We start from the raw sequence: 16,061 nt of genomic DNA on the forward strand, positions 1-16,061 counted from the left end.
GCAACATTCAACATGCAGCAGGAATTAACCCCAGTTGGAGCAACAAATATTCTTTTATTAATGGAATGACTAAAGTATTCAGGCTGATCTTAAAAGCTAACAGTTACAAATGCTGCACTGCCAATATTAAAAGAGAGCAAATTATCAAAATACTTTGTATTTCCATATTTTAAAAAAATTGCAAATTGATGTTTACTTTGGTAATTGTGACTTCCACAGATAAGTATTTGCCTGACATTTACTAGACACAGATTCTCTCTATCACCTATCTAGTGGGAGTATCACCTAGTCAAATAACACCACAGCCTTTCAAGTCCTACTAAACAGGGCAGGGAATTAACAGCTTGAAACATGAAACACTATAATAATTAAACTCATTCAAATACCAAGTAGTTCATCTAATTTCATCTGATCTGTCTTTCTGCTACTAGCACCACAATTATCAGTTGCACTGAACACTTTTTCTGCTAAATACAGAAAGAGTTTACAGCAATTAACAGATCAAAAGCAGAAAAAAAACCCTCAGAAGCAGATAGAAAAAAAAATTATGTATTTTTTCTGTACTGTTTAGATAATAAAACATTTATAAACCACATGTGAATATTTTTAAAAGTGCATCTGATAATCAATATAAACACACAGGCTAAAGTGCAGCCAATTCATAGTAACTTTAACAGAAAGTGTAACAGCAGTGAAGCAACAATAGCTTTACTGCACCAGCAAATGTAGAATGGATGACCTCGGAAATTCTTATTGAAATTTAGGAAAAGTTCTTAGACAATCACACACTGCTCAAGCACAAGCTGAATGTATTAGGCTCCTTAGCAAAAAAGGACTCCACAGCCTATTCATATGAACTCCGTTTTCAGGACCAAGTTCAACAACAAAAACTCAAAACCAGGCAGCTGTTCATATTGATGCGGTTATTGATTTCCAGTTTGCTCACAACCATGAAAGTCTGATTCAACCACTAGAAGTCTTTGAGAAGCTAAAAACAAAAAAGACAAGACACAAGGTTATGAACACATAGGTTATTATCAGTCATCACTGCAGCCTGACCAAATTAAAAGCAAATCAACACATTTCAATATTTGAAAAAAATGTAAATATACCATTTATATTTCAAAATTCAATATATACTAAAACCCAAATTATAGTTCAAGAAGCACTTTAAACAAAAGTTAAGCAACAACGCATTAATTGACTTCAATACATCTTACTAAAACATGCACAAGTGAAGAACAATTAAAAAAAAATTACACAGTATATTGCAAACACCAAGGAGGATTTTCAGCTTTAAAAAAATTGCAGCAAAAGCCACCCCAATCCAAACAGGAGGATACCCCAAGAAAACACATACAATGAAGCAAGGAACACTGTCTTGGGGATTGTTCTACTACAATCTGGCACTCTTCTACAAGAAATTCCACTTGTTTCAATTGGGACTGAAGACGACTGAAAGCATTTTTGCAGGTGCCTCCCAAGAAATTACCTCATAATCTTGAATAGCAAGTGCCAAGGCAGCAGCAGAGTTTGCAAACTATAAAACTAACAGTAAATGATATAACCACTGTCACACCAGAAGATGCATTACTCTGAATCCAAACATCTCCTGTTTAAGTTAAGCATAATCCTCCTGACCATGCTTGTAACATGCTCCTGTCAGGACTCTTGAACACAACCTTTTGTGACATGTTAGCAATAGCAATAACTTGGTCATTCCCCGAGGTTTATCATCCTGCCACTTATCAGTATTTATATGCAGGCCATTGTCAAAAATTCACATTTATTTGGAAATACACATTCTATCATAAATTCTTGATGTTTATTTAGCCTTGAAGGAAAGATTGCATATATGACTAAAATAGACTAGCTCATAAGTCAAAGTGCTTACAAATAAGATGACAGAGGAATCTACAATTAGAAAAAGGTATACAGTATATACCTGTACATGTTCTTTAACTCAAAGCTATATTTTTGTTTTGAACACCCGCTAGGCTCTCAGTTGAATTGGCAGTTGCATATATTCAGATTCCAAATTTTTAAACCAGTACGGTGACATGAATTGCCTGGACACTATAATATTTATACATACAGTGGCATCATTCAGAATTAAACACAATATACCTCAAAGTTCTTGAACACTGATGCTTCCTTTTGTATGATGTAGTAGGTCCACTAGTTTTCCTATGCCATTAGACCTCTCACACATTCTATACATCAGCGATACTGCAGTCTCTCTGCAGACATTGGCCTGATCTCCATCCAATTAAGTCAATTTCCATTCTACAGACTTGCAAAAATGCATATGTTGGCAAATGTATTAAAATGTCAAGCTATTTCTGTCTACTGACAGTGGATTCAGTCCATTTAAATTATACCTTTCAGTACAATAAAAAAAGGATTTGCTGTTAGCTTCACTGGTTAAGAACTATGCAGCAACAATACAGTACAGAGCAAAGATAAATTAGTTAACTATAATAAATAAAAATGGATTCCAATCCTAAAAAACATATTAGGCAGAATAAGTAAGAGGACAGTTAAATTGACTGGCCAATATAAACTGATTAGTAGTGCAAATTACTATTTAGTATTGGTCATGCGTCGATTAGATGGCCTAAGATGGCAAGCCAGCTGAACTTTTAAAGGCCATGTGGAGGAAACCGTTCCACTTGTTGGATAGCAACTGGGCATACAGTTTATTGCTGGGGTGTGTGGAATTAGTCATAAGGGAAACTGGCTAGATTGAAGTGTGAGGCACCTAACCATTTCAAGTTTTACTTCTTGATACCCATGTTTCCAAAAATGTCATAATTTATATAAAGCCATGTCATTTGACAAGAGTGTCATTTTTAGGCTGACTGCTGCAGTTTTAATCCTTGATGGTCCGTAATATCATTACTGCACCAGAAAGAATAAAATCTATTGTGAACAGCTTTTTGTCTTTACCAGCAAACATCATATGATGTCTTGTGGGCTTTTGTTGAGGCATTTTTATTGATGCCTGCTATTTCCAATTAACATGGGTGTAATGTGGGTCAGCTGGATGACACTATTAATTTATTTTTTATGTCCTCAGATGACATCAGAGACTGGTCACCTTCATGCAGATGCAGACTACCAGCTCTTTACATACAGTAAGCATCATAGACTCTGCAGAGCTCATGGCAAAGGTAAATATTAAAAGAACTATTTTCCAAGGAAAAGCTCTCATCCCCACCACCTCCCATATTTGCAAATTCTTGCTAAATGTACTGAGGAATTCAGCCACTTCACCATTTTTAGAGAGAAATAAAAAGTGATATATACATATTTTGCTACTTTATAATAAAAATGATACAACTTGTTAACTAAGTTTTTGTGGATGAACCATTGCTTAATGGTTGGATTGTGTTTCACTTATTTATACATACTGGCCTTTTTACCCCATTTGAACACTCATCTCTTTTTAACTATCACGCCTTAATACGCAATAAACTGACACCCCCATAAAATCATCCCGGGGTGCGCTTTGCTATATGTATCACTACTTATGAAACACTGTATTAAACAATAGGTTGAATGTGTCAGCATTCTTTAACAATGAGAACAATTATATTGTTTTGTCTTAACCATACAGGAGGGTGGTAACACAACATTATCAAGATATATAGATTATACAGGTCTTGTACAACTGATGTAAATTGTAATCCATTTAGGAGATGACAAAGCCAGGCAAGAGATTTGCATATGAACCAATTCTTCATGTGCCGCCATACAGTATATGTTTAACTATATGCTTTGACCCAAACTGTAAAAATGTAAAATCACAATCTTTTTTTTTTTACATCTTTATTACAAATACAGTATATACATGACTTTTACACATATTTTTGCAAATAAACACATTGCTCAAATTATGCTTTTTTAGCAATGTTCAACTTTTCTTTTTTTAAAAATTGATTTTAAATAAAAAAGTAACCCATTATATGTCGTCAAGCCAGTGTTTGAAGATCTTCCACAGGATGCCATCTCTTCATACTGAAACATTAGATAACAGCTGATTATATTTCTTTATACTGGATTTTTTGAGATTAGCCGATTACATTGTATTATACTCTTACTTTTTAAAATGCAGGTATGTTTAATTCAAGAAAATGAATTTCCAAAAAAAAAACTGTTGCCAAATTTTAAAAACAGATTCAATTTCTGTTTTAATATGAGCTAAAGATTAGTAAGCAAGAGGTTTGTGAACCACTTGAGTTTACTTGGATTTCTACAGTTCATGCTTATGAAATGTGGTCTGATCAACTATGTCTGAATCACCAAACACAAACTACATAAACTAAATTACATAAAATAATGAACTACACCTTGTCAATATTAAACACATTGCTTAAACACTGACTGACAAAATATATATATATATATATATATATATATATATATATATATATATATATATCCTTGTATTTAGTAACAGGTAGAACATCCTTTAGCAACGATTTCCACCAAGACATTTCCTGTAGCTGGTGAACAGATTTCATTAGTGATGTGAAGAGAGAGGGAAAAAGACCAGCTAAACAAACAATGACATCAATTAGAGGTAAAAATGATTCACGGATTATGAAACTGGCTTGGACAAAAACTTAGTGCCGTAGGTCTCCACATCACTGAACTTTCAAACCACTGACCCAAGCATATACACTACCATCCCATACTATGAAGGTTTACACAGTGTGTTCAGTATTGACAAGAAGTGCCATTGAGTGTTGCTACTTTAAGCAAATTGTGTTGGTCAATTATAGTAATTTAGTTGACGATCTGACTGAGTTTATGTTATTGCAGAAATTTAGTTCATTCAAAATGATCTGCAAACTTTTTCTTGCAACTGTATATACAGGTGCAAACAAATAGAAACAAAGCCTCCTAGATTTTAGGTCAAGAGAGTTTAATCTGTAGCATTAGACCGAGGGCAACAGTGTCAGACATCATGCATCAACTATTTTTCTGTTAGAGGTCTTCTGTAAATGTTCCTAAAATGTACTATAGATATTTCAAACACCTTGTTCCATTATTATGACAAGCCTAAAGTTCTACATCTTTTTAGCCAATATGTCAAATTACATGTAATAAGGCAATACTGCAGTTATAATGATTCATGTTAGCATTACACTCCTATCAAGACTAAATGTTCCTTTTTAATACTCAAAATGCATCAAGGATATGAAATACTGCTTCAGAAATGTACTACTTAACATGCCGGTCACTGTTCAGAAAAATTTAGTTACCCATAATCAATATTTATTTGTATGGAAACTTTCATCAAGGTTAATATGGGCAATATGAGATGTCCAATATAGAATAAATGACCCATGATGTAATGATAAATACCTCACCTAAATGCACTTTTGAATGAAATTATGAAAACTGCTCTGGAAAGCTCAGAAACATTTTTTTTTTTATTGTTATACATTATGCATTATATGTCGTGAGTGATTTACTTAATGGCTCAGATATCCCCTTTACCCAGAATAACACTATAAATATATTTGTTTTCAATATTCTAGGAATGTGTATGCATATTGGTTAAAAAATACATGGGAGCAATAGGGAGCCTGTTTTAATTATAAAAAATAAAAAAACTTTCAACATTACTTGCAGTAAATGAAGAAAAAAATGACAGCTTTTCCCTGAACATGCTTGACAAGTCTTAAAGTATTTATATACTAAGGGAATGCAGAAAACAGAGCAGTAAGGAGCACAATGTGATAAGTGAAATTTTCACTGATGAAAAGACACACAGAGGCTAGGAAATACAATATGTTGTAAAGTAAAGGCAAATCAAACATTTTAAATACACCAGATAAATGTTGGTAATGTTCACTCATAGATCACCACAAGATGTATACATTTTTGTGGTAATTACACTTAATTTCTGGTTAAGCCATAGTTTTAAGTAAGGTCTCCCAACCTTCAACTAAACCCCCAAAAGTTTTTAATCCCAGTTCTAGCTTTATCTGATCATCATAATGAGTATATATATTACGTTGGGGACTGTGAGGTGCAAATTACATTATTTTTTTTATATATACAAACCGGATTCCAAAAAAGTTGGGACACTAAACAAATTGTGAATAAAAACTGAATGCAATGATGTGGCGATGGCAAATGTCAATATTTTATTTGTAATAAAACATAGATGACAGATCAAACGTTTAATCCGAGTAAATGTATCATTTTAAAGGAAAAATATGTTGATTCAAAATTTCACGGTGTCAACAAATCCCAAAAATGTAAATTTGAGCATAACGAAGAGCTGGAAGACCAATTAACACTAATTAAGTGAATTGGCAACATGACTGGGTATAAAAAGAGCTTCTCAGAGTGGCAGTGTCTCTCAGAAGCCAAGATGGGTAGAGGATCACCAATTCCCACAATGTTGCGCAGAAAGATGGTGGAGCAATATCAGAACGGTGTTACCCAGCGAAAAATTGCAAAGACTTTGCATCTATCATCATCAACTGTGCATAACATCATCCGAAGATTCAGAGAATCTGGAACAATCTCTGTGCATAAGGGTCAAAGCCATAAAACCATACTGGATGCCCGTGATCTCCGGGCCCTTAAACGACACTGCACCACAAACAGGAATGCTACTGTAAAGGAAATCACAGAATGGGCTCAGGAATACTTCCAGAAACCATTGTCAGTGAACACAATCCACCGTGCCATCCGCCGTTGCCAGCTGAAACTCTACAGTGCAAAGAAGAAGCCATTTCTAAGCAAGATCCACAAGCTCAGGCGTTTTTACTGGGCCAGGGATCATTTAAAATGGAAAACTGTTCTGTGGTCAGACGAGTCACGATTCGAAGTTCTTTTTGGAAATCTGGGACGCCATGTCATCCGGAGCAAAGAGGACAAGGACAACCCAAGTTGTTATCAACGCTCAGTTCAGAAGCCTGCATCTCTGATGGTATGGGGTTGCATGAGTGCGTGTGGCATGGGCAGCTTGCATGTCTGGAAAGGCACCATCAATGCAGAAAAATATATTCAGGTTCTAGAACAACATATGCTCCCATCCAGACGTCATCTCTTTCTGGGAAGACCTTGCATTTTTCAACAAGATAATGCCAGACCACATTCTGCATCAATCACAACATCATGGCTGCGTAGGAGAAGGATCCGGGTACTGAAATGGCCAGTCTGCAGTCCAGATCTTTCACCTATAGAGAACATTTGGCGCATCATAAAGAGGAAGGTGCGACAAAGAAGGCCCAAGACGATTGAACAGTTAGAGGCCTGTATTAGACAAGAATGGGAGAGAATTCCTATTTCTAAACTTGAGAAACTGGTCTCCTCGGTCCCCAGACGTCTGTTGAGTGTTGTAAGAAGAAGGGGAGATGCCACACAGTGGTGAAAATGGCCTTGTCCCAACTTTTTTGGGATTTGTTGAATCAACATATTTTTCCCTTAAAATGATACATTTTCTCAGTTTAAACTTTTGTTCCGTGATTTATGTTCTATTCTGAATAAAATATTAGAAGTTGGCACCTCCACATCATTGCATTCAGTTTTTATTCACGATTTGTATAGTGTCAACTTTTTTGGAATCCGGTTTGTATATAAACACATTTTAAACGAGGGTAAAATCCACTAATAGCAGGAACTGGATTCCAAATACAGTATACCTGTATACCCGAGATCACAGACCTTTCTATTGCTCCATATGACTGTAAGCATTGAAACAGACCTCCCAGCAATCATTCTAACTGTTCACATAAGTTACCTTTATGAAAACATGAAAAAACAGCCAACACATTACAATTGCAAGCCTATTCCAGAACACTAAATAAAATGAAAAATAAAGTTATTACTTAAAAAATATAAGGAGTACTACAGCATCACATTTAAATTCTTTTTTTTTTTTCCTCGTTTCTTATTGTTTCAAACAAATGATTACATTTTGTTCTGGACCTTGGTGCCTCCTAAGTGATCGCAGGAGTTTAAGCACACAAGTTTAACTTCCAAAGAAAAATATCGCTACACATCACCCCCATTCCCAGTACAGACTACATGAGTCTAATTGAATTTCTACCCAGAAATGTCAGTGTTTTAAAATGACATTAAAATGCCTTGCTGCTTCTCTATCTCATCCATTCATCAAAGCACTCTTACCAAGATCTGTAGAGTACCCTTAAAGAAAGGTTCCCTGGAAGCATATATACACTGGGTTACACAGGCATACAACAAGGGCTATAGCAGTGGTTCTCAACCTGTGGGGCCCCCCTAGGGGGGCGCGAAGTAACAAAAAGGGGGGCTCAAAGATGTGAAAAAAAGAAAACAAGAATCAAAAATATGAAGAAAAAAAAAAAAAACATCTGCTTAAACCAAAACAAATTAACTTAAACTACATTCTGATACTAGAACAATAAATAGAGTTAGATAAATGTCAATAAAAGTTAAGTAGGTATAATAAAATATGCATCTACATTTAAAAAAAATGTTTGGGGGGGGGCGATTAAAACTGTTATGAAAACTCGGGTCGCAAATACTTAAAGGTTGAGAAACGCTGGGCTATAGACTACAGTGCATAGGGGACTGCCCTCTATTGATCATTAAAAAAAATGTCAACAATTACAGTTACACATTTTATGTTTGGCACAAATGCAATCTATGCAAGTTAAATGTTAATGTAATAATGTTAATTTGTCAGCCTTAACGCATATGTGCAAAATGCAAAAGACAGACAGATGGACACACTTATTCCAAGTAAAGCTACTAAAAGGAATAATGCTGTATTGTATAGTATGTAGTAAGTACAACATTTAAAGTTGGAAGGTACACCGTGTACATGTTAGAATTGAAAAAAATGTTTAAATATAATAATTTAGCTATAGACTATTTCTGTTTGCACACAACTAGACTTACAAATTGTCCAAGCAGAAAGAGTAGCCTAAATAAGTAAATTAAAAAGGAAAACTGCAGTTCTGTAAAAGATATATACACATTTAACAGTAACCTTTGTAGAAAAGGAAAAAGAGAAAAGAGAATGATTTGAAACATTCTGAATTTACAAGTGTAGGAAGTAAAAATATAAATCTACAAGCATTTGGTTACATAATGTTACCAATTTGTTAAAGTTTGGTGCAACAAACCTTTGTAACTCACCTGTACTGTATTTGCATTATGGCATTACCACAATGACTGAAAAATCATATAGCATTTTGCACTAAACTAGCTCTCTGCAGTAGACTTCGGATTCATAGTATTTTAATATTATATTGCTTACTATTTAAATTCCAGGAGTTAGACTTGAGCAGGTTTTGGAAAATAATGGATGAAGTGATATATAAAGATCTAATATAAGAGAGTCTATTCCGGTCTCTAGAAGACAAGGCTAAATGTGTATTGTTTATATAACCCACACAAACACATCAACGTTTCTCTCACCCACCCAAACCCGCCATTCCCTCTCTCTCTTCTGTGCCCTATTACAGCACTTGTATCGGTGCAGGGTTGCCAGCTGAATTAGTACAAATGGAATTGGTTTTCCCTTCTTTCTAATTTGGCTGATGTAAGAAACTATTAGTATATGCTAAATACATGATATAAAAACTAGACAGAATTTCAATGAAAATACTGCATTGTGCATATATTTAGCACTTATTTTTGCATTTGTTTTCCATGTAATTTTGGTTCAATTATAAGTACTCTTCTTCTTTTATAAGTACTCTATATAGGTAAAAATTGAACTGAACATGGTGAATAACAAAATGTCAATATAGTTGGCTTGAGGGGTTCCACGTAATTAAAACTTTACTGCAAGCAGAGTCCTTCTAAGCCTTTATTCAGCACACACAATTTGTGTGTTATGCCTGTATGGTACATACTGTATGTTTAATACATATAATTCTTATTTAAAATGGAACACACCACTGAAGGTTTTTCATTCTGATAGAACAAATGAAACAAAGCAGTAATGCGGACATCAAAAATTACTGTATCTTACTGTTCCTGAAGATTAAAGAAAAAACTAAAATATTTCTTTTATTGTTTCCTTAAGCCAATTTTAACCTTTTACAAAATTACTATAAAGGAAATTAATGGTTACACAGTACTTGGGAGAGTCTTTTGTTTTTGTGAATATTTAAACTTACAGATGCGTCTAAGCTTATTGTCTTGTGAAAAATGAATTCTTAGTATTAATTGAACAGCAAGAAACAACCATTATTCAGCAATCTCAAGGCAGAATCATCTAATACAGACGTCTCTTGCAAGGTTTTCAGAAAGCTGGACAGAAAGCCATATCCAATCAAGAACATTTAGGTAGACGTTTGGGGTGAAAGGTGGAAAAGAATTAGATATGCAACAGGAAAGACTGTAAATATGTGGATATGTTTTCATTTTGTACTATAGACCCGGTTTAAGCCAGCCATTGCAAAGCCCACTCACCGCTATGTCTATGACTGTAGGTCTTAAATTTGAAAATCTAAGGCAGTCAGCTATTGTTAATTTTTATAATTGACCCCTGGTTGATTCCTTTATTTTTTTTTAATGATTTTGTTTTGTAAATCTGATTCAGTGCTATATTTAGGTGTAAGCTAAACAAGCTTCAATTTAGGGCCTTACAAAATGTCAGAACTTTTCTGGCTTTAAGTTTTACATGGCGTTTTATGTGTACTGTAGTTTTAAATATGTAATCCAAGTAATGTATTCATTTAAAAATGTGTATGATTCACCTTGCCTCTATAAACCTTGGTTTTCCAATTACCCATGACAGCTCAATATCCAAATTCTCATTATATGGAGACAGTGTTAGTTAATTTCAGTACTGAAAAGTAAAGAAATAGTTGGACACACTAAATACATATATATTACATGTAGAATACTTACTGAAACAACTGTATCCAGTTATATGGTTCATTGAGAATGCATCCTCCACATCACTGCTTTTGCCAGGTGAAGAGTGACGGGATGAACAGGACAGTGTCACAGGACTTGAATCCAAACTACAGAGGCTACATCTTCGGGGAGACTGTCCTGGCCCCCGAGGGAGTAATTCTGCTAATCCATCTCGCAGATAGTTACGTTGGGCACCACCATGATGCTGTGGTCTTTCTCGCTGCCAGACCCAATGAGACTGGGCAGAAATAATCTGTGTAAAGATTGTGAAGTGATCATTTCAAAAATTAAACTTTCTATTGGTATTAAATTACATATTCTAGATTTGACTTAAAAATCCTTAATAACCCATGGTACTTTTAGAACATTAATGTTTATTATTTTCTTTAAACAAATAATATTTCTATAAGGGAGTGAAAAGAATCAACATAAGTGATTGAGCCCCTCAGACTGAGATAAAGCATCATTATCCCATTAGTAGTTCCCAAAACAATGTGTAGGTGCTAGAAAAATACTGCAATGCTTTAAATATTAAATTAAAATTATGGGTATGTATAGAATCCCCCATGCCCCTAAAGTGGGATTATATATACATATTAAAATAACAAAATGTAATTCACCAGTGTGTTTTTGATTAAAACAGACCTCTTCACAACAGTGGCGACTAACAAATGCTCGGAATTCCATCCTACACCACAGCAAAGCACGAAGTCGCAGGAAACTAGGAAATAACTCTCGCCATTTGGCACCAAGTGCCCAAGGGAATATCTCATATTTTAGTTCCTCCTCCTCTTCCTCCATGTCATTAGCCAAGTACCTAAAAGGGAAACTCACTATTATTATGTTTGTTGTCTATCAGTTATTTTCTGTGAAAAGGTTTTTCACTGGTCTATACATAAACCTTTTCACACATGCTATCTGAGAAATTCAATGGTTACCTTATTGGTGGGGGTTGGATACATTCATACACACACACACACACACACACACACAGAAATGTCTCAACAATTTCCCAATACAAAATTCTCATCCTGGGTAATGGACCAGAAATTCCAAAAGGTATTCAAGGTACACAAGTGTTTTTGTTTGTGTCTAAAATATACTGGTGAGCAGGAATGGTTTAGTGTTGCATCGATTTTCTTTATGTATTATAAACTGTTATAAAGCACACCATACCTAGATTACAAAGACCTTTTTGAGCTCTCGCATAACCATAGCTAGGAAACCAAAACAAAGTAGAATTACTGTAAATATTAAACAGCATGGATGCCATCGTATTTCCACCGAATACAATTGTTTCACAAAGCTGTTGATACCTGTTTGCGCAAGACTTGTACCCTGCTCTTCATAACTTAACCTGTCCTTTACATTCATCTGAATTCATTGGTTGAAGGGCACAATATTAAAACAAATGGCTCATTCCTGCCTGGGCTTAACAGTTTTCATTCTTCCTTCCTTCCTTCTTTCTTTCTTTCTTCGGGCTGGATGGCAAGACACTCCATTATTAATCTCTCCAAATTTACATTTTCCAAACAGTGTATGTCAATTAAGTTTCCCAAAATTAACAAATTTGTTAGGATTTGTAAATGGACTTTAATTCACTGGTAAATTCTTGGGATAGCCTTTAAAGAACACTTGATATTCAAAGAGTCTAATCTTAATTCTGCATCCTTTCATTAAGTACTTGAAAACACCAAATATTTAAAATTATAGAAACAATGTATTTTTTTTACCCCTTGGTTTGGCAGGAATAAAAATGTACCCACTACATGTGCTCTGAAAAACAGTGGACTAGACTGATGGTGGATTTAATTAAAAAATATAAATTCAAAATACCTAAAACACAATAGGAAAACATAAAAGGCCAGCTGCTAGCTACAATGGCAGCATTTGCTTTTTTCCAGAAAGTAAAGCTAAAATGTCTAAAAGACTTTAATGTATTTGCTATGCAAACTAATGCACGGATGGTTATCACACTGTATTTGCAGTTGCTCAAAAAATAAAAATTTGTATAGTTACAGCATACCATTTCAGTTTTTCATCTTTTTTTTCATTTTTCATCTGTTTTTCAAATAAGCACAAACAAAATTGCCAGTCCACAGAATATTACTCTAAAGCAATGAAGCACCTTTATTCTGGCCTTGACTTTCCCCTTAGGTGCATACTAGCAACCATATTAACTAATAACCTATTATGTTGTCCACCTCATTTCTATCACTTCCCCATTGTCAATTAAAGCCCATTTACAACAGTCTCCAAATGCAGACCAACCTAAATTCAAAGGAGTATAATGGAGTTTGCTGTAAAAACCAGCTTACAGTTAAAGAAACTCAATCACTTCACAAGCTAAACTTTTTGTAAGCCATAAAATACATTTAATTTAATATGGTCATATTTGAAAAGTTGAGTAAAAAAGTGAAAATATGAATATTAAAGACAGAATGAAAACAAAAATCACAAGAGATGTATAGCTAGTATACCCATTTAACTGTACTGTTACTTTAAAGAACAAGCACTATGCATATACAGGTATAAACATTAAAACAGGAGAATGAAAAGCATCATGGAATGAGTGGTTAATGAAACAAGAATTAATGAAACAAGAATCATTAGAATGTGTCATGACAATTTTTTGCTGTGATGTTTAGTGTTCTCACTATTAACTACATTGATAACCAAGAAATGCAGATAGCCCTATCAATGAGTAATCTGTTTAAATGACACAGCTATATTAAACCTTTCCAGAACTAAATATACTAAGCATTTCAAAAGTCTATAAAATATTTTACTAGGGAGGAGAAAAAAAAAGAATATGTGATTTACACGATTATTCTATTTTCATTCTTTTTCTATAATAATAATTCTTTGCATTTATATAGCTACTCTTTTGATTAACTCAAAATTATACATGTAAACCTATTCTGATAATGAACAGAAATAGGGAATGATAGCTATACAGCTTCTTCCATGATCCCTTGCCATTTCAAGACTTTAAATGAGAGTCCCTGCCAGGATATATTGCATTGAGATATTATTTACAAGTAGACAGCTGCAAAAATGAGCAATACTTATTTGTACTAAAACACAACAGTTAATAACAAAGGCTCAGATATTTATAGACACATCAAATAATATCTACAAAAGCAAAAAAATGCATCCTAAGAAATTACATTTGGAAATAAAAGGTTTGAACAGCAGCAAATTGATTAAAGTATATACTTACAGCGCAAGAAAAAAGTTCAGAGGTGTGTACTGATTAACAGGTAGACATGCACGCTTGAAATAAACCAGGACCATGGCTAGTAAATACTGAAGAAGGAAAAGATGCATATTAAACATTTAGGATAACAACATTTTCACTTGAAGGCTGTGATCTTATATAAAAAGTACACAAGTAATAAGTCACTCTTACTATTAGATGGAAAATAGTTATAACTTTGCTAGAGTAAACAGACAAATAAAGCAAGGAATAATAAAAGAACAAAGAAAAACTATGCATGCCAAAATGTGAAGTTTCAAAGTAAAATAGTTGAAGTGGTCATAAATCCACCGGATTTAAGATACGACTTGTTGGTATTAGAGAATATAAAATGAAATTAAGTAAAAGGATTCAGTAAACTTAATTAAATTTATGGTCTCTGTTGAGGATATCATCATATAAATTCCTATAAAACCATGTTTTGAACAACACTTAACTTTCCTTGCAGAAAGGGCAGTATTCAACCATGTCAAAGATAAGTGCTATATTAAAGAATATATATATATATATAAAAAAAGGGTCATTTTATCAGAATCGGAGCCAATCTCTTAAAAAAAAAAAACACGTTAAGCACCATCTTTATTATTGGGTAAACAGTTGTTTATTATAAAGAAAAGGCCAACATTCTGATTTTATTTTTGAAAATAACCCACAATATGAATTTAAATTGAACGTTAATACTATGTTGCTTTAATGTAATTTGTAATTCCGAATTAAGACATGTATCTGAAAAACATTTGGCTACATCAGAACTGGAAGATCTAATGTGGTCCCAACAAAGGCTATGACATCAGTTCCAATGCTGCATTTGTTTATCTACAGCCAACCATTCTTAGTCAGTTCAGAGTTGAAAAGGGCCAAAGTCTATACCAGCAGTTCTTGGCATAAAGCAGGAACCAACCTATGTCGTCAGCAGGGCAGGAAAATGATTATATGGTAAATTGATCATAAAGTAATTAAATACTTAAATTTCTTTATACAAACAGCATGACTCATTTTTAATATTACAAACCGGATTCCAAAAAAGTTGGGAATAAAAACTGAATGCAATGATGTGGAGATGGCAAATGTCAATATTTTATTTGTAATAGAATGTAGATGACAGCTCAAACGTTTAATCCGAGTAAATGTATCATTTTAAAGGAAAAATATGTTGATTCAAAATTTCACGGTGTCAACAAATCCCAAAAAAGTTGTGACAAGTAGCAATAAGAGGCTGGAAAAAGTAAATTTGAGCATAACAAAGAGCTGGAAGACCAATTAACACTAATTAGGTCAATTGGCAACATGATTGGATATAAAAAGAGCTTCTCAGAGTGGCAGCGTCTCTCAGAAGCCAAGATGGGTAGAGGATCACCAATTCCCACAATGTTGCGCAGAAAGATAGAGGAGCAATATCAGAAAGGTGTTACCCAGCGAAAAATTGCAAAGACTTTGCATCTATCATCATCAACTGTGCATAACATCATCCGAAGATTCAGAGAATCTGGAACAATCTCTGTGCGTAAGGGTCAAGGCCGTAAAACCATACTGGATGCCCGTGATCCCCGGGCCCTTAAACAACACTGCACCACAAACAGGAATGCTACTGTAAAGGAAATCACAGAATGGGCTCAGGAATACTTCCAGAAACCATTGTCAGTGAACACAATCCACAGTGCCATCCACCGTTGCCAGCTGAAACTCTACAGTGCAAAGAAGAAGCCATTTCTAAGCAAGATCCACAAGCTCAGGCGTTGTCACTGGGCCAGGGATCATTTAAAATGGAATGTGGCAAAATGGAAGACTGTTCTGTGGTCAGACGAGTCACGATTCGAAGTTCTTTTTGGAAATCTGGGACGCCATGTCATCCGGACCAAAGAGGACAAGGACAACCCAAGTTGTTATCAACGCTCAGTTCAGAAGCCTGCATCTCTGA

At 34.4% G+C, this 16,061-nt stretch overlaps 1 protein-coding gene across 1 annotated transcript in view; it reads right to left on the reverse strand.

Annotated features, from left to right (window-relative positions):
• Window positions 1–642: 642 nt before the first annotated feature.
• The window catches only part of LOC120533754 (speedy protein A-like), a 65,418-nt gene continuing 49,999 nt past the window's right edge, over window positions 643–16,061 (reverse strand). The window contains exons 4-7 of the mRNA XM_039760690.1: window positions 14,108–14,193; window positions 11,530–11,701; window positions 10,876–11,137; window positions 643–988 (exon numbers count right to left, since the gene is read on the reverse strand). Of these exons, the coding sequence (XP_039616624.1) occupies window positions 924–988; window positions 10,876–11,137; window positions 11,530–11,701; window positions 14,108–14,193 (585 nt within the window). The 3' untranslated portion in view covers window positions 643–923. The remainder of the gene's footprint in view (window positions 989–10,875; window positions 11,138–11,529; window positions 11,702–14,107; window positions 14,194–16,061) is intronic.

Source organism: Polypterus senegalus, chromosome 8, assembly GCF_016835505.1.
Source record: "Polypterus senegalus isolate Bchr_013 chromosome 8, ASM1683550v1, whole genome shotgun sequence".
Lineage (NCBI taxonomy): Eukaryota > Metazoa > Chordata > Cladistia > Polypteriformes > Polypteridae > Polypterus > Polypterus senegalus.